This window comes from Dermacentor andersoni, chromosome 2, assembly GCF_023375885.2.
Source record: "Dermacentor andersoni chromosome 2, qqDerAnde1_hic_scaffold, whole genome shotgun sequence".
Taxonomy (NCBI): Eukaryota; Metazoa; Arthropoda; class Arachnida; order Ixodida; family Ixodidae; genus Dermacentor; species Dermacentor andersoni.
Window position 1 is genome coordinate 182,578,885 of NC_092815.1, and position 20,111 is coordinate 182,598,995.

Here is a 20,111-nt window from a genome sequence, read left to right on the forward strand (position 1 = left end):
TTTGTGTTCATTTGCTTTCCGTCGGTGGTACACTGGGATATGGGCGTTGAAGTCTGCGCTCTCATCACATGTCTAAGATTATAGTGACACCGCGTTGCGGCCGCTTGCTGCAGCGCACCTCTGGCCCCCGAGGCGGTAGCCTGCTATTTCGGCTCCACTGTGACGCATGAAGCAGAGTTCGACGCCAGGATGCCGCTGACGCCGGGCTCCGAGCCGTCCTGGTCGGTACGCTTGGCCTTCTGCGGTTGCATTCCGAGCCAGTATCAGAACCTGACCGATAAGGTCAACGAGTAAGTGCGCTGCTGCAATTCCACTCTTTTATGTACAGAATACTTGTCGAAACTTAACGTTATTCTTAAAGACAGATGACGACGTGGCAAGGGGGGAAAAAAGCCCCAGAGACATTTCATAGGCCAAATTTATATAGAAGCAAGCATTAGTGTGCAGCCCTTCTGGGCGCTGTGTTTAACATGCGCGAGAGTACACGTTGCCTCATGCTGCATTAAACCGATATTGCTGCTGCTAGACGACCTAGTAGAGAGGAGTGCCCGTGAAATACCGAAAAGGGCAGAACACGCATGCGTTCTGCCATGGAGGTTTACTGCTTTTTTTCGTTGCCAGCACAGCCACTGTACATTACCAAAATATAGAGACCTCAAGTCGTGGGCTGGGATAAGACTCGCCCCTTGAAATGCCGTCCTTTAAGCGCCTTCTATACGTCTAAATAATTGAACGCCTCTCCTCACGAGACCTACGGAAATTGACAGCGTGCATATTCACTCAAATGTGAAACGAGCCTTCGTTCACTCGGGTCTGTGAAGAGCGCGAGTGAACCATTGAGTGAACCATTGGCTGACTCATCATCAACGGCTCAGCCTATAGGCTGAGAGCGAGTCAGTACAAGACGCGGTGACACCAAATCGTTCGCTTCTGTTCTTGCCTGTGCAGAAAGGGTGCTGGCACAGATCTATCTGTGGTTCATAAAGCCAGCAATGGTGTTCATGAACGCACACGCAGCCAGCGGCTGTGATTTTCTTAGGAAGTTCATAGCGATCGTCAGAAACAATTACCACTCTGCCAGCGGCCAGTATAATACCGGTGTGGCAGCAAATAATTTCGTGCGCACTAGCAAGTAGCGGCGTCGGTGTTGAAAAAGAATCACTGGCCATGTAGCGGTAAACGCGAGAGAACTGATTTAGTTATACGTCGCCCCTCTTTGAGCTCGCGGGTCTATGACATCAACCACGTTCACGTCATTGCAACGTGTTGTCCAGGAACTCATCGAAACACGTCCAGCCTCTTCGAGGAGCGAAGTGCAATTTACTGCGGTGTAGATCATCGCATACATTATATATATATATATATATATATATATATATATGCATGCAATTCTGCCAATATCCTTGACCTCGTCTTCACCACATCTCCTGATTCAATTTCTTTATTATCAATTATACCTCGTTTAAGCGATCAATCCGTGATTCATTTTGCAATCCCCTTACGCTCGCCCCAGCGTCTAAAATACTGTAAGAAAATTTGTGACTGCAGTCGAGCAGGTTTTTCCTCGCTCAATGACGAATTACAAAGTTTTGCCGATTTCTTTTTGCTGCAGTTCTGGGAAAGGACAATCGCAGAAAACTGGCTCCTTTTCAAAAACAAGGTTGAAACACTAACTGAAAAATATATTCCGACTCGATTATTATCTCCATGCAACAGTGGCGTAGCCAGAAATTTCGTTCGGGGGGGAGGGGGGGGAGGGGAGAGGGGCTCACGTTGCAGCTTGGCCTCCTCCTTAAGAGGAAGCTTTATCTCGGATGCTCCTATCTAAATACATGTAGAAGGTGAATTAGTTTTTCTCGGCAACCACAGCACAAAACTTGATGAGGATTGTTCCATTTAAAAGAAAAATTTAAGTTCGACTGTCTTCTGGTTGCGAATTTTTTATTTAGTTTGTCAATTTTTTATTAAAAATTAGCACAAATTCATATTTCACACAAATTTTCAGAAAACGAAACTATCACGTTTAAAACTCTAACTCAAAAATGAAAAATAATATCATAATTCTGTGAATCGCATCTAATAGTACATCTACAGCGGACAAAATTGACATGTTACAAATGAATCTCAAGCAATTCAGCATTATCGAAATACGGCTTTTGCAGAACCCTTGCGCACCACGTAACTAATTCACGTAAAATACAAATTGACATACCGAATTTGTCCGCTTTGACTCTTATAATAGATGCCGTTTGAAGAACCGCAATATCTGTTTTTGATGAAGACCTTTTAGTTTCTAAACGTCGTGCTTCTATTTCTTTCGCACTTTCAAATTTTTCAAAATAATTTAAACAAAATTCAGGCCCTATATCGAACTTCCGTTTCCAACAGATACTAGAAGTTAACTTTCTCGAATTCAACAAATTGCATTAAAAGTGATCCAAGGGTTATCTCAGAAAAGCGTTTCTGCGTTTTACATTTACTTCAATAGACCGCATCGGAGTTGGGCCTGAGCTAAAGCTTCCCCTTAAACAATTTGTCGAGAGATCAAATACATGAATAATAACTGCATCGTCATTGCCAAAGATGCAGCAAACGAATTCTTGAACGCTACGCACTGTGAGAACAAGTAACATATGTATTTTTTAATAAAAAGATGTAATCGTATGTGCCAGAAATTGTGCTCAAAATAACTGATATCAATGCTTCCATGTTTCTGTCTATTTAATAAGTAAAGAAAATATCACACAATCCTTGGAACTATATCAGTTCGAAACCAGCAAAGCAGCGCATGCTACTGATGTGAAAAATGTAAAGGCCATGAAATTAACAAGTTGAGGACAAATATGTTATAGAAACATTGTCATTCAACAACCTTTTTTACATTTTTGTACATATGCAACGGCCAGTGAAAAATCTCAATGACGCTGTCGTTTATTCCAATGTATTACGCAGGAGCAGCTGTCACCGGTCGTGTATCGTGAGTAATTGCACCGAAATTATTGTCCCAACAGAGAGCGCCTATATAAAGCCGTTATGCAAAATATACGAGGGCGAGTAAAATGAAAGTGAAAAAAAAATTAAAGTATGGGGTTTTACGTGCCAAAACCACTTTCTGATTATGAGGCACGCCGTAGTGGAGGACTCCGGAAATTTCGACCACTCGGAGTTCTTTAACATGCAGCTAAATCTAAGCACACGGGTGTTTTCGCATTTCGCCCCCATCGAAATGCCGCCGCCGTGGCCGGGATCCGATCGCGCGATCTCGTGCTCAGAAGCCCATCACCATAGCCAGGTCGTGGAACAAGATGACCCCATTCGTCAATTTTCTACATCGTTTGTTCTTGATTGCGACACGCAGCCGATCCGGCGTTTCGCAATATCGAAAACGATTGATAGTCTCTCCGGCTTTAGAAAATTCTATCAGTAATGGCCCCTGACGATAGAAAAAATATAGTAAACACCTTTCCGGCGGAAATGACGGCCTTTGCTTTCGTTGGGGGCGGTGAATTCGAATGTTTCCACTTTGCCGTCGAATGTTTCCACTTTGCTTTGCCGTCGTGTTTCAGGCTCGTAGCAGTGGCACCATGGTTTGTCCCCGATTACGATTGCAGACAAGAAGTCGTCACCCTCATTGTGATACCGGATCAGATGAGTCAAGGCAGCGCGGAACCTTCTTCTGGCGGTGGTTCAAAATCTTGGGCATCCATTGCGCACACAAGAGCCGATGACCGAGATGTTCATGAATTATGGTGTGAACCGAACTGCGACTGATGTTCACACGCTCTGCCAGTTCATCGATGTTTATCCTCCGTTCTTGTCTCATCAGCTCATCAACTTTTGCTCTTGTGTTGGGGGTGATTGCACGATGGCGTTGGCCCGGTCTTGGGTCGTCTTTGCAACTTTAACGTCCTTTTTCAACCGTTTGCTCCAATGCTTCACAGTGGCCGATGAAATGCAATGTTCAACGTACACGGCAACCATACGGGCAGCCATAAATATAATTTCCTTTTGGGAAACACCTTCAGCTGTCAAAACATTCACGGCACCCCGCTGCGCAACATCTGCATTGTAAATTACGTCACACAACCATGTTCAATCCAGTGTATAAGAGCATTAAAGAACATTTATCCTGACATATGCATGTCACTTTTGTAAATGAAAAGTGCCTGTGTGCTACGCGCATGCCTTACAGATAATGAACCGAACCATTATTGCGCGGGGTGGTTAGGCTCACTTTTATTTAACTCGCCCTCGTTCATTATAAATGCGAAGATGGAATGGAATATACAAATGCTTGATTAAGGGCAAAAAAGTGTCACTGGAAAGAAAGTTCACTGCACGTATACACAAAACCTCGCTACAAGATATTTAAATATACGTATAAGTCTCCAATAAATATACGTATCTAAGAAAAAGTCACTGTATATAATGCGTCAAACAAGGCAAATAAACTTGTAGCGCAATCACAGACGCACAGAATCCTGGATCCCGCCACCATTTGTGGGGTCTTACGGTGTCACAGGAGTACCGACCACCGCGGGTTCGAGCTTAGCGAGCCACAGGGCCGCGTCAGCCGTCAGCCTCTAGCGCCGCTGCGCGCGAGCTCAGGCCACACGGGGCTACCGAACGACGCACGCAAGAACACAGTGTTACCCTAAGTTGACGGAAACCATTTATTGTCTCCAACGGCACCCAACACTGCACGAACGCCCGGTCCCGGGACGGCGGGGAACCAAAGGGGTCCCGCACCAAGGGCGAAAATACAGTTAGGGGCGCCTGTAGCACGTCGCTGCGAGAGCACAGGCTCAAGCTGGGATGCGCTGCTAGGAAAAGTCCCGGCGGCTATGCTACTTGCTCTCGCGATAACCGATGGGCCAACTCGCGAGAGCTCGGGCAATCTCCTTCGGCTTGGGCCTCCGATGAGTGCGGCTTGGCGTGGTACGACCTCGCGCGAGCACTAGGCACCCGTTCTTCGGCTTAGCGTCGGGATAAGAACAACACGAGGTACGCGCTCCCCGCACGGGCAAAGGCACCGTGCGTGAGCTCAGTCCCAGTCACAAAGGTGTCGGCGGACGAGAGGAAGCATGTACGTACCGGCGCCGTCCCAAGGAGCAAGAGCATCGCTACCGTCACGGCAGTAGACACCAGGGGCCGCTCCATGGCCTCACTAGCTCCGCCCTCACCGCGAACCACCGCGAGTGGAGCGCCACCGCCAAAACTGGTTCGGAGCGAGAACGATGTGACTCTAAGGATCGCAGAACAAGGTGAAATGCGCCCGCGCAATGGCGCGTCGAATTCCCCAAATCCCCACACATTCCATCCACTCCATCCGATGTATCGCGTGCGACGGAAACCGGCGCGCTTGCTTCCCGGTTTTCTCCTTTGCGCACGCAAGACTGAGCCACCATCGTCAGCTCACCCATTCCACCCCCACCCCCCCCTACTCTTCCATTCGCACTTACAGCATGCGGCGCGCGGTCACGACGTTATTGCCCTGAGACTTCATACGAAACATGAGGGCGACGGCAACAGCAGGAATGCGCCTGGAGTCTTCATATAATTGCTATCACAATAATATAATAATAGTATCCGGCAAACGAAGCGTGCCGTGGCCGATTACTTTCCGCAAAAGAAGTAACAAACTGTCACCGAGCGACAGTTCGCTGCGCCGCAACAATGTATCTTCTTTTTTTTCCTTTTGTGGGGCGGGGGCACTGAAATGAAAAAAAAAAACGCAAAGGAGAGTATGTTGGCCCCAATCCAATGCCTCCTTTGGGCACCTAATGTGGCTACCGAATCAATATCGAAGAAAACGTGAGACGCTTGGTCCACCGAGAACCATACGCATAGTGTTCGATATTTTAGACCAGCGAGACAAGACTATCCAGAGAGTTTGCGCTCAAGCGAACACGGTGTAATCCGTCAAGTCTTCACAGTGATGGCGGTGAGCGCCCATTGTTTCGTTGTCTCGTCTGCTATAGCCAGAAGGCGTCCAAAACTCTGCCAGGCGAAAATTCACTCGGCCAGAGAAAACCACACGCGCACCGAAGTATGCCGCGCGGTTGTTTCGGGGCAACACAAGAAAAACGCATGCGCTCTGGCTGGCTCTGGCAGCCCGCGGGTAGGGTAGCGAGAATAAAAAAAATTGAGAGGCTTAATGTGTCCTCACGAATAAAAGTCAAAGTGGAAAAAATAAATAGGAACGTAGTTACCCTGGTTGGCTTTAGTGTCTTGATGTGGATGCTTTGGCGTAGGTGAAAAAAAAGATGTTGATATTTTTTTATGTGACATGACGGCACAAATGAACCACCACAGCGCTTCGTCTCATCGTATCTCGCTGCGTGTTTTGTCAACTTGTCTGATAGTGTGTTGATGTGGCTTGTCTCGTTGTATGTTCCGATCTAAACCTTTAGAAAAGTCAATGCACCTTTGGCGTCAAATGTTTATAACAACATTAAGCCCACAAAGTTCCGGAATGGAAAATCTAAAGCACGACTTTGGAAATATTAATACACCTTTCGCATCAAAAGTCTTTAGAACTTTATACCCATAAAGTATCAGAATTGAAATCCAAGCGCTCCCGATTCTGCGGCCTCAGCGAGATGACGCGACGAGCTCGCCCGCCACGCCTTTGGAACTTTGTGCTCGGATGGAGTTCCTTGCGTTACGATATGTGACTCCCGGTGCGTTGGCGTTGCCGCGAAATTCAGTCCGATTTCGCAATGTTGGCGCTAAAATATTTTTTCGAGCGTGAAAAGAACATTCTAGACAAAATTGAGCATGATTCGCGGCGCCGGGGCTTGTTTTGGCCGGCGGCGCATGAACAGCACGTAAAATTTCGGGGGGGGGGGGGGGGGGGGGGCTGAAGCCCCATAAGCCCCCCCCTCCCCCTGGCTACGCCCCTGCAATGCAATCGGGCTCCTTGGTTCAACTTGAGTTTAAAACGGCTTCTTAACACGAACAAACCCATTTTTCGACGCTTCAAGCTGCCTGGGAAACCAAAGCAAAAGCTACCTACGCAGCTATCACATGTGAATATAAAATGGCCACCCGCTCAGCCAAGAATTATTTTTTTTCTGAAATACTACCTCATCTGCTGACAACTAATCCTAAGAATTTTTGGAACGTTATCAACCTACGTAAACCTAAAGAAATCGTTCTGAAAACTGACGATGCATTTCATGACCCCCGTGAGCTTTGCTAAACGGTTTTTAACAACACATTCTCGCTATCTTTTTCTGACGCTCTAATATATACTTCACCGTCCGCACGTGCCCTTACGTACCCTGGGATATAGCCGATTTCGATCGACTTAGATGGCATATACAATTTGATTAAAAAAGCTACACTTCCTTAATCGGGAGGTTTTGATACCATAAATTACAAATTCCTTAAGAGTTCTGTAGCATATTGATCTGCTTTCTTGTCATATATTTTTACAGTGTTTACAGAGTTCAACACTTCCGGACGACTGGAGGACGGCGAAGGTGATTCCAGTCCACAAATCTTGTGATACACATAACCCCTTAAAGTACAGGCCGATCTCCTTAACTTCTAGATCATGCAAGTTATTAGAGCACATAATCTACTGCAGCCTGATTGGTTTTCTCGAGTCTAATAATTTTTTTTGCGTCACAGCAGCATGGTTATTTTGTAAAAATTATTCTTGTGAGACTCAATTAATAACCTTTACTAATGATTTGTCTTCCGCTTTAGATCGAGCTTCAGTTATTGACTGCATCTTCCTTGACTTCGCGAAAGTTTTAAATACCGTCTCACATCGACTGCTATTACTGAAACTTAGCACACTGCATCTTTATTAGAAGTTGCTTAAGTGGATCGAATGTTTCTTGCAGAATAGAACACATTACGGTTCTGTTAATGATCATGACTCTAAATCATGCAATGTAACATCCGGTGTTTCTCAGGGGTCAGTCCTAGGGCCTATTCTTTTTCTAATTTATATTAATGACCTGCCTGATTCTGTTACTTCTAACATAAGGCTGTTTGCAGACGACTGCGTTCTGTACCGCGTAATTTCTAATGAGTCTGACTTCACCATTCTTCAATCTCATCTAAATAAAATGTCTTCTTGGTTTTATACATGGCTTATGAAACTAAACATTAACGAATGTAAAGCAATGAGGGTGTGTCGAAAGATTAACCAGTCCATTTCTCAGGGCTATGATCTTAACGGTTGCCCTCTTCAGTTCGTCAACAGCTACAAGTATCTAGGCGTCCATATCACTAATAATCTGTCATGGCAGAAGCAAATCCACCATGTTATTAACAAAGCTAACAGTCCCCTTGGTTTTCTTCGATAGAATTTCCGCCTCGCTCCCGTTCCATTGAAACTACTACTATATAAAACACTCGTTCGATCCAAACTCGAGTACGCTTCATCGATATGGGACCCGCACACTTGCTCGTTCACACAGTCCATAGAATCGCTTCAGAACCGCTCAGTTAGGTTTATCCTAACTACTATCGCTTAGCCAGCGTTTCTCGCATGAAGCAAAAGCTTGAACTACCTCACCTTTCTACTAGACGTCGAATTTCCCGCTTATGCCTGTTTCATAAAGTATACTACACTAATAATGACCTAAAAATGACACTTTTTTCGCCACAGAGCCATATGTCATTCCCTATTGATCATCGAATAAAGGTTGGGGGGCCTCAGTGTAAAAGCAATGTATACCTCGAAGCCTTCATCCCGAAAACAAGCCAAGACTGGAATCGCCTTCCCGCATCCATCGTCACTATCACAGATATGATGTGTTCAAGTCGGCTATCTGTGACCATATGCTGCTTCATTAGCCTTTTTTTAAATCTTTTTCCATTGACACTCCTGTGAGTTTCCTGCACGGCCTTGAGAGCAAATAAATGAAATGAAATAAATGAAATGATGATCATTCTTAAATTTTATGGCATTTTTTTTTAAGAACGCCAGTGACAGATAGTATAATTCTTGTCCTTGAGCTGCATTAGTCAGAGAGACAGATTACCAGCACGAGAAATCGAAACGCATACTCAACTATTTAAAAAATTTGCTAATTAATGTAGCAATATGCGAATTGTAGCCGCTGATCTTGAATCTACTTGAAATGAATATCAGCATGACACCAATATTAAAATATTATTTCCCAAAGTGTGTAACCAATTACATGGGCGTTCGAGTTACATTAGGGCTTCAATGCATAAAAAGTTTTTTTTTTTTAAGTGGAACCGCAGTGTAGTTTTATGGCAAGTTTGATGACGCATATCTCCAAGCTGCCGTCATTCTAGGAATTCATTTCAATTGGATACGCCTTTCAAACTCACCGTCTGCAAATAGTAAATTGCAATACGTGCCTTGAAGTAAACAACTCAAACGATAAATAGTATCTTTTGTGAATTATTCGAATATGTGTTTCGATTTCTCGTGCAAGTAATGTACGTCGCGTTGAATAGTCAGCTCAAGGACTAGAATTACGATATCACCCTGTATGACAGTAATGGTAAGAAGCACCCACGAGGCCGACGCTCCGAACGCCTTCCTTATTTCTCCCTCGTCTTTGTTGTTCCCTCCGTTCCTTTCCCTTGAGCGCGCTGCCTTGCGTACTACGCCTTCACACACGGCCACGCTGCAAGTTTCCGGCACGGCTTGCGCTATGGTACGCGCTAACTTGGCATGTGGAGTCGGCGACGTTGACTCTGACGGTTGTAAGGGTGCGCGGGCGATGAAGGCCAGTCGCCAAGTCCGGACGCGTCCTCGTCGTTGAGGCCACGGGGAAGTGAGTCGTCATCGTGGAGCCGTCCAGCGCACAAACATCTTCTCTGGCTGTCGGCACGGGCTCCTGCGCTCCGGTCAAGGCTTTTGGAGACGCCTACTTGCCCAAACAGCGGCCGGAGTAGCTGACATCGCACAGGACACCATCTAAGGCGCTGCGTGATGTCATTGTGCTGCCGCGAGAGAATATTTATTCACGTGTCTTCTCCCTTGGTGCCTGATGAAGAATGGTTTGGGCAGCGCTCGCCGACGCATACAGCAGTAACATAGGCGGTTCCGAGTGGGCACTGACGTCGCGCGCACCTTTCGTTGGTTTAGACACGAGCTCACGGCGCTTCAGTTGACGCGCAGAGCACTGGCTCCGCGTGTGTGGCACCGCCGACAATGCCCGCTCCCATTGTCGGCACTGTCTTCGGCTGACAGCACCAGCAGCATGTGGTCACTCTAGCAAGCGACAGGCTTCCCACACTTCAGGCACGAACATCTTCCTTTTTTTTACGTTTAAACTCCCTATGCTAGCACAATAAAAAAACATATTTGGCCTTTACTTGCGATAAGACAATGAAAGGATGGTTGTTACCTTAAGGGCTAGGTGCTTGTACCTCTGCAAGTCATTCCCTGCTAAAGTTGGTCAGTGTTAAAGAGATGTAATGCAAAAGGATAGAAGGTTGGGTGAGTTGGTACGGTAACATGATTTTGGCTTCTAGCGCGAAGTGAAACACGGACACAGAAAGCAGAAGACAGGACGAGCGCTAACTCTAAACTAAATTTTTATTAAAACGAAGAACATATATATATAGGTGATTGCAAAAACCGTAGCAAAAGAACATGACAAGGTAAAAAGCATCAGTTTAACATATCAGGGGGTATCGAAGTCAAAGAACAAAAATTACTTCAGATTAGTACATGTATTGCGAAGGTACTGAAATTCGCAATCTAATAGAGACAACGAAGCATGACTGACGCAAGTGTCTCCTAATCTTTTTATGTGGAATGCCTCGATAATTTCCCGCGTCGTTTGGCATCTGTGTCTAGAAAGAATTTTCGTGTCTTCAAAGAAAGGTTTGCAATCACAATCGAAACAATGTGCCGCTAAATGTGATGCATTGGGGTTGTTTAGTGAATGTTTGTGTTCTTTTAGTCTAATGTTAATGCACCTGCCACTCTGTCCAATGTAAGCTTTCCCGCACTCGAGTGGAATCTGATAAACTATACCCGTGTTGCAAGGCACTAAAGGGGACACATGTTTAACTCCGCAATCATCTTTTCTTTTTTTGCCTTCCTGTTCAAGTCTCCTGATATGTTAAACTGATGCTTTTTACCTTGTCATGTTCTTTTGCTACGGTTTTTGCAATCACCTATATATATGTTCTTCGTTTTAATAAAAATTTAGTTGAGAGTTAGCGCTCGTCCTGTCTGCTCCTTTCTGTGTCCGTGTTTCACTTCGCGCTAGAAGCCAAAATAGTGTTAAAGAGGACGTGCAGTTCCGCGCCTGAAGCACTGAAGTCTCGAGATAGCTAGCAGCGTGCTAGATTAAGTGGTGCTAAATTAGGGTCTTGATGACGGTGCACTCGCAGGCAGTACACACTGGCGCTCGAGAAAGACTGGACAGACGCAGAGGCCGGGTCCATTCGTGTGCCATACGGCCTGCGTAAATTGGCACTCGATACCTTGGCTCCTACAGCGACACTGCCTACAGAGTAAGTGACTGTTTCCGTTTTTGAGCATACATGCATGCTCACATGCGCTCTCGACCGTCTTTTCCGTATGGCTCGCTTTAGTGCATCTGCGGCCAGCCTTGCATTTCGTGTACGTCCCGTGCAAGTGTGCCCGTTTAATCGTTACCCAAGTGTCGCAGCACTCGGCAAACCAAGGCGAGTCGTCAGAAGATCGTCGTCACCATGAATTCCCTTCGCAACTCTTCTGACGTCAACCATGTTGTCCTCTCCTTCATATGGGTCTGCGACACTGTCTCCTTTTTTTTTTTTTCTTTTCTTTCTTACGGCGAAGCTGTCTATGGCTTACTTTCATGCTTCAATGCATGAAACAGCGGTTCTTTAAAAGATAACTGAAACGCCAAAGCATTTCGTCGAACACTTTGAATATTAATATCTCGGAAATGGTGCTGTCCAGAGTATTCGTTCCAAGCGGATGCGCCGCGTGAACTCGGCGATTGTAATTCGTATATTCAAATATGTTGCATAAAGTAATTAGAAAGTTAATTAGAGTGATTGCGCTAATTCTGCAATTGAACATTTTCATTTCCCTTAGAAGTAATGGCCGCCTCAGGGAGTAATTTAGATGAAGGGTTAGAATTGTGCTGCTTCCGTAGGCAATTTTTTAGAGATTTCGTGCATATCATATATATATATATATATATATATATATATATATGTATATATATATATTATACATATATATATATATCAAGAGAGAGAGAGAGATGAAGATTGGTCGACGTAGGGTGATCATAAGATCACTTCTTCATCAGTATATTATCGTCATCATGTGTGTGCCCTTCTTCATCGTGCGTGTAGGAGTATCATCATAGTGGACTGTGTCGAGGGTCCTTCACCGCGTCTCTAGGGCTCAATAAACGTCGCAAGTGGTGAAGGTGTTTCTTCGTCAGCCGTCCTGCATGCCTGACCTACATCCTGGAGCTTCGTTCCGGTTAGCACTTGTGCCCACTGTTCGCCAGCATGCCGCAGGACAAGAAGCCTGGCACTTCTACCCTAACCATCTCGACACCGCAAGCCGTACCTTATTGATCATCAGTAGCCACCAGCATGATCCACAACCATTCGCTTCGCAGTGAAGATCTTAGGGGTGAACACGTTGAGGGATGGTCGCACGATTACGAGCGCGTAAGCTCTGCTAAGCGGTTGTGTGATCTCTTCAAGATCCGGCATGTGTCGTTTTATCTGATGGGTGTGGCGAAGACCTGGTTTTTCAACAATGAGATTGATTTCTCCGATTGGACAACCTTCAAACAGCAGCTTCGGCAAGTATTTGGAACGCCGGTGGTTCGCTCCGCCCTTGCGAAGAAAACTCTAGATGGTCGCAAACAACACTCCGGTGAGTTTACACGTCGTACATGGAGGATGTGCTTGCACTCTGGCACCGCGTCAGTGATGATATGGCATAGTCGGACAGGGTGCCTCATATTCTTCAAGGTATTGGGACTGTGGCCTTCAACGCGTTCGCCGTGAGGAACTCGACTACCGTTGCTGATATCGTCTTGACGTCTTTCCACGTCTCACCCTGACCTGCATGTAATCACTCGGGCGATCATCTGCGAGACTTCATTCACCCGGCTTTTCATCTGCGTTCGTCCTTCCTCCTCAGCCTTCTGGCGCAGCTTTGCGTGACGTCATCAAACGCTCGCGTCCGTGACTTGCTCTGTACATGCAGATCCTCCTGCTCCTCGCCTCCAACCGGCGTCCGTTCAATGCTACCTCTGCCCACATACGTCCAGGTATGTGGGTAGAGGCACTTGAGTTCCGCCGCCCCATCTTACCGCACTATCTTCCAGCGCATCTAGCGCCCCCTACTAGCCGCCTTGACGATCATCTCGTCCGCTCTTACTGTGGTTGTCACGGCCTTATATCGTGTTTTTGCCGCAAGCGCCAACAATATCAGCGTCGCTGGTACGACACGTGTGAACGCGATGCGGATTCTGGTGGGGTCCCTTCTCAAAGCCAGCGTTACGTGTCCGTTGCGCATCGTTGCACATCTCCGCCCGCAACGATCGAGACACTGAACGGTTACCGCAGCACCAGATGCCGCTCACCTTCGCCCTTCCGCCGCTCCTCGTCACCGCTCCGGCATACCTTGTTCGCCTCTGAGCGCCGCCCAAAAAACTAAGTAATGCGGTTTTCGGAGGGAAAACTGCATTTAACGACAGGACTACGATTCCTCCAACGCGCCCTTGTAATATTGCTGCGGAACAGTATTTGCAATGACGAAGAGGCGAGCAGTGTGAAGACGACGACGACGACGACGATTGGATGCTAGCGCGGGCTGTTGCCTCTTGGCCAAGTGGGGCGTATACCCCTGTATAGTTGTATATAGCTTTTCGCCGGCATCTTCCTACGTAACATATCTGGTGAAGGTGGACGTTCCCTGTACCTCGTCACGGAGCTTCGCAGTGGACGGTACGTCGAGCCTTCCGTCATGGCTCCCGGCGATGACAACTCGACTCAGCCGCCTCCGACACCTGCTGCCACTTCGACGACCTACATCACTCTCCCCGTGATCCTGGCGTATTATCGGGCATAGATGGGGAAAACGTCGAGGACTAGATCAGCCTGTACGAACACGTCAGCCGCAATAACCGGGGCACCCTACTATCATGCTCGCCAACGTAGTCTTTTACCTCGGTGGCACACCTAGAGTTTGGTTTTGGACGCACGAAGATGAGCTCACCAGTTGGGATTCGCTTAAGGAAAAGCTCCGAGTCTTGTTCGGCAACCCATACGGTCACCAACTTGCCGCACAGAAGGGCTTATCCAGCCGTGTGTAGACGTCAACGGAGCTCTACGTCACGTACATTCAGGACGTCTTGGCTCTGTGCCGCAAACTTGATGCATATATGACTGATTCCGACAAGGTTTCCTACATTCTCCAAGGCATTGCCGATGACGCCTTCAACTTGCTCGTTTTCAAAACGTGGCGACGGTGGATGCAGTTATAAAAGATTGCCGCCGCCTGGAACTCGCTAAAAGCCGACGTATCAACCAGCAGTTTGCCCGTGTGCCCAATACCCCAGCGACATCTTCCTGTGCCGACGCTCCTCGTACCAACAACACTGGCGATGTTACCAGGATCGTCCGGCGTGAGATCCACGTCGCCTATCCGGCTGCCTTCGACTCCAGCCCCACCAACACACCTGCAATCACGGTTTCCCTTATCCAGGCAGTTGTCCGCCACGAGTTCGAAAACATGGGTCTTCACACCATCTGCTCGGCCCATCGCCCTGATACCCACCCGGCTTCTTCAATTCCGCCCCGTCCCACATTTTCTTACCCACCACGTTTCCGCAACCCATCTGAATGGCGCACTGCTGACGACAAGCCGATTTGTTTTCACTGCCATCGAATCGGGCACATTTCTCGGCACTGTCCCAGTCGCTGGAGTTCCCCGACCCGGTCTACTTACAGTGCCTACTCTCGTCCCTCAGGTGGCTCTTCTCGTCCCTATGCCGCACGCTCCGATAATGCCGCCACTGATTCTCCTGCGCCGAACCGCTCCTATTCTCGTTCGCCTTCGCCCCAACGACGACAATCTCGCTCTCCCCAGCCCCGTCCCTCCTATTCGCCGACTCCCTTCGGACGCCGCTCCCAGCCGGAAAACTATAGGATGCAGCGCCTCTAGGTGACGCTGCATTGCTCCCTACGCCACCAAATCCTCTACTGACGTTGCCCACTCATCTGAACCTACTTGACGTGCAAGTTGACGGTGTTTCTGCATCTGCTCTTATAGCCACTGGGGCGCATCTGTCGGTAATGAGCGCTGATCTTCGTAACCGCCTGAAGAAAATAATCACGCCCGCCACAACGCCTGTTGTCCGTGTCGCCCATGGCATAACAGCCCCCGTAATTGGTATGTGTGCCGCCCGTGTCTCCTTCGCTGATCGCTCCACTATCGTGCTATTCATTCATCGCCCACTGTCCCCACGACATCATCCTCGGCTTAGACTTCCTCTCCGCACATTCTGTTCTCATCGATTGTTCCGCCAGTACTCTCCGCCTTGATCTGCCAGTTCTTGATCGCGCTGAACCACACCCCAGTCGCCCCAGTTCCGTCGACTTCGTTCGCTTGCCACCTTCTGCACTGACTTACGTTGACTTAGTGTCATCCCCACCTGTGCCCCACGGTCACTACATCGCGGCTCCGATGCAAGACGTCCTACTTACACACGGGATCGCAGTACCTCATGCAGTTTTATCTATTACGGCGAATTGCGTCTGCCTGCCAGTGGTCAATTTTGGCTTGACGACACAAGTGCTGCCACGCGGGATGTCTCTGGCCCAGCTTTGCTCATTCGAGGATCACTCTGTAGCATCTATTGCAGTCGGCAATTCAGCCGATCCTCATCTACCGTCGCAGTCGGCAACTTGTACCATCGCCGACTTACAGAAAATGATTGCGCTTCACATGCCGTCCCAACACGCTCATCAGCTTTACCACGTGCTGTGTTCCTACCACAATATTTTTGATTTTAACGATCGTCCTTTGGCCCAAACTACAGCTGTTAAACATCGCATTAATACCGGCGATGCCCCTCCTATTCATTGACGCCCGTATCGAGTGTCACCGGCTGAGCGTCGAGTTATTCACGCAGAAGTTCGCAAAATGCTTGCCAAGAACATTATTCAACCGTCATGTAGTCCATGGGCGTCACCTGTTGTACTGGTAAGAAAGAAGGACGGCTCATGGCGCTTTTGCGTGGATTATCAGCACCTAAACAGGGTTACCTAAAAGGACGTGTATCCCCTACCTCGGATTGATGACGCCCTTGACTTCCTCCATTGCGCTCGCTACTTTTCCTCTATTGACCTTCGCTCCGGCTACTGGCAGATTGCCGTGGATGATCTCGACTGCGAGAAGACTGCTTTTGTAACACCTGACGGTCTTTATCAATTCAAAGTGATGCCGTTTGGTCTATGTAACGCTCTTGCCACTTTTGAACGCATGACGGACTCCCTTCTTCACGGTTTCAAACGGTCCACGTGCCTGTGCTACTTGGACGACGTCATAGTATTCTCCCCAACGTTCGCTACGCACCTCGAGCGCCTCTCAGCACTCCTGGACGTTTTTCGTCGAGCCTGTCTGCAACTCAACGCATCGAAGTCCCAATTCGGCCGGCGCCAGATTATCGTCCTTGGAGATCTCGTTGACGCGAACGGAGTGCAACCGGACCCAGGCAAGACCATGCTGTTACGCACTTCCCTGTTCCGAAGTGTGTCAAGGATGTGCGCAGCTTCATCGGCCTTTGTTCGTACTTCCGCCGTGTCGTGAAAAATTTCGCGACCATAGCACAACCACTAACCGAGCTTTTGGAAAAAGACGCCCCTTTCCAGTGGGGCGATAACGAGGCCTCTGCATTCTCGAATCTAATCGACCTTCTCATAACGCCTCTTGTTCTGGCCCATTTCGATCCTTCGACGCCTACCGCAGTCCGTACTGATGCCACAGGTGACGGAATTGGCGCAGTACTGGCACAACGCCAGCGCGGCAACGACCGTGTTATCGCTTACGTCAGCAGGCTCCTCTCACCCTCGGAGCGCAGCTATTCCATCACTGAGCGTGAGTGTCTGGCCCTAGTTTGGGCGGTTGCGAAGTTCCGCCCATACTCATATGGCCAAACCTTTTCCGTTGTTACAGACCATCACGCGCTTTGCTGGTTATGCTCACTGAAAGATCCTACAGGAAGACTTGGTCGCTGGGCCTTACGCCTCCAAGAATATTCGTATACTCTCACCTACAAATGTGGTCGACTACACAAGGACGCTGATTGTCTGTCTCGCTACCCGGTAGATGAGCCTGACGACGCCAGCAGTAGTACCGCCAACGGCATTTTCTGTGTCTGCCTTCGGTAACATCGCCGATGAGCAGTACCGAGACCTATCGCTGGGAGCACTCATCGAGCGTCTGCGCTCTACACATACCGACGCATCCGTTCGCGGATATGTTTGCGTATAATTCTTCCCTGCACGACACCGTCGGATTTTCTCCATTTTACCTACTGTACGGTCGCGAACCGACCTTGCTCCTTGACACGGTACTTCCTCCTGCTGCGATCTCAACAAGCGAGTATGCGCGCGACGCCATCACCCTCGCCGACCATGCACGCCAGCTTGCCCGTGCTCGACTGACGGCCTCGCAAACCACTCAGCAGCGTCAGTACAACGCCCGCCATCGTCACGTACAGTTTTCGCCTGGTGCGCTCGTGCTGCTGTGGTCGCCCTCTCGTCACGTCGGACTTTCAGAGAATCTCCTTTCGCGATACACAGGGCCCTACCGCGTGCAGCGCCAGGTGACGCCTGTGACGTACGAAATTCCTCCTGTGAGTTCAACCTCGTCCTCTACTCTGGCTACTAGTGATGTCGTGCACGTCAGTAGGCTCAAGGCCTGCTGCACTGCTTCCGAGTCCGGTCTTTAGTCGCTCCGGGGCGGCGCTTTTGCCGCCGGGGATAGTTCTGCGGAACAGTATTTGCAATGACGAAGAGGCGAGCAGTGTGAAGATGACGACGACGATTGGAGGCTAGCGCGGGCTGTTCCCTCTTGGCCAAGTGCGGCGTATTCCCGTGTAAATATACTTGTATATAGCTTTTCACCTGCGTCTTCCTACGTAACAATATGATACCTGTGTTCGTTGAATGTGTGCAAGTTGAAGCTTTGGTGGACACCGGTGCGACATTATCTGTTGTGCATGCTGATTTGTGTAGGCGTCTCAGGAAAGCTACAACGCCTTACGATGGACCGCCGCTGGTTGCAGCTCAAGGGGCACAATCCGGCCTTCCGCGTTTTGTACTGTGCATGCAATGACCTACAGCGTTATACAGTTTGCTGTGCTGTCGCCATGCTCCCACCGCCTCACTTTACGATGAGATTTCCTTGCCTCTGCTTCTGCTGCTATATGTTCTAGGCAACGTGCGCATGTGATCGGCACCGGTTATTCTTTTGGCGACGATAAAGGCAAGCCACTTCGTCTGCCCGCTGCAGAAGATACCGAGCTATCTCCATGCTCCAGGGAAATTCTGACCATCACATCTGACGTCGACTATGGAGATGCGTTAATGTTATCTTCTATGCATTGTTTCCCGAAGGGGATAGCCATTGTATCAGGCCTAGTTAGAATTGACAATGGGTCTGCGCTTTTCGCCGCAAGGAACACAACGCGTGAGAAAATTCCTCTTTCTAAAGGCGCCACTTTGGCTTGCGTTATTGATTCTGAGCCTCTCTCTGTTGTTCCCCTTTGGGCTGCTTCCTCTGAAATCCCGTCTGCTGGACATTCTCTCTCTACCTCCACTCTTGCAGCCGTAATCAGCCCTGACTTGACCCCTTCGCAGACGTAACAGTTACTTACTTTGCTGAAGAAGCATAAAAGTTCATTTGACGCCCGTTCTTCGAGATTATGACAGACTTCCATTACAGCGCATCGAATTCTGACAAATGGCAGATCCATCGTACGTTGCCGGCCGTATCGCGTGTCTCTAGCTGAGCGCAAGATTATTGAGGAAAACGTCGCCGACATGCTGCAACGTGAGGTAATCCACCGCTCTGCTAGCCCTTGGTCGTCTCCTACCATTTCTGTCCGTAAGAAAGATGGCTCCGTGCGATTTTGTGTCGACTACCGAGAGCTCAACAAGATCACGCGCAAGGATTTATACCCCATGCATCGCACTGACGATGCCCTCGATTCTCTGCAAGATGCCGAGTACTTCTCCAGTCTTTATCTGTGTTGAGGTTACTGACGAATTCTGATGTGCGAAGACGAATAATAAAGAACAGCGTTTGCAACCCCAGATGGTCTTCATGAGTCGTGTCCTTCGGCCTCTGCAATGCTCCAGCAACTTTTGAGCGCCTGACTGACACTGTTCTGTGTGGCATGAAGTGTGGCATGAAGTGTGGCATGAAGTGTGGCATGAAGTGTGGCATGAAGTGTGGCATGAAGTGTGGCATGAAGTGTGGCATGAAGTGTGGCATGAAGTGTGGCCTGAAGTGTGGCCTGAAGTGGAAGACATGATTGTGATATCTGGACGATATCGCTATTTTCTCATCGACATTTGCACAACAGCTGCAAAGTCTGGACGAGGTTCTCACATGCCTCGCTAACGCTGGCTTTCAGTTCAACACCAAAAAGTGGCAAACAAGGGGATCAAGGTGTTAAGTCATATTGGGAGCAAAGATGGTATTCGACTTGATCCTGACAAAATTTTGGCGGTGCTTCGCTTTGCTCTACCAGAAGAGACCAAAGAACTACGCAGTTTTCTTGGTATCCCCTCCTATGTTCGCCGATTTATACGTGCCTTCGCCTCTATAGCTGCTGCTTTACACAACTTGCTTCGTTCTCGTGCTCCCTTCGTGTGGTCACCGAAATCTAAACCTGTCTTTGACCAGCTGAAGGGCGCCCTCTCATCTTAACCTGTCTTGTGTCATTTTGACGAGGCTGCCCCCCACACTCTTGCACACGGACCCAAGCGGCCATGAAATTGATGCTGTCCTCCTCCAATGAGAAAACTCTTCGCATGAGAGTCTTTGCATCTGCCAGCCGTGTACTCACACCTGCCGAGAACTATACCATCACCGAGCAGGAATACCTAGCTGTTGTTTGGTC

The 20,111-nt window shown here is 48.4% G+C and overlaps 1 protein-coding gene across 3 annotated transcripts in view; it reads left to right on the plus strand.

The window, feature by feature from the left end:
• Nucleotides 1–20,111, plus strand: part of LOC126540850 (uncharacterized) — a 55,967-nt gene that overhangs the window by 28,844 nt on the left and 7,012 nt on the right. For 2 of the 3 annotated variants that reach the window (XM_055075991.1, XM_050187677.2), the window contains exons 4-5: nucleotides 114–290; nucleotides 11,347–11,469. In XM_055075991.1, coding sequence (XP_054931966.1) covers nucleotides 114–290; nucleotides 11,347–11,469 — 300 coding nt within the window. The remainder of the gene's footprint in view (nucleotides 1–113; nucleotides 291–11,346; nucleotides 11,470–20,111) is intronic. The other variant, XM_072286292.1, reaches the window with a different exon arrangement.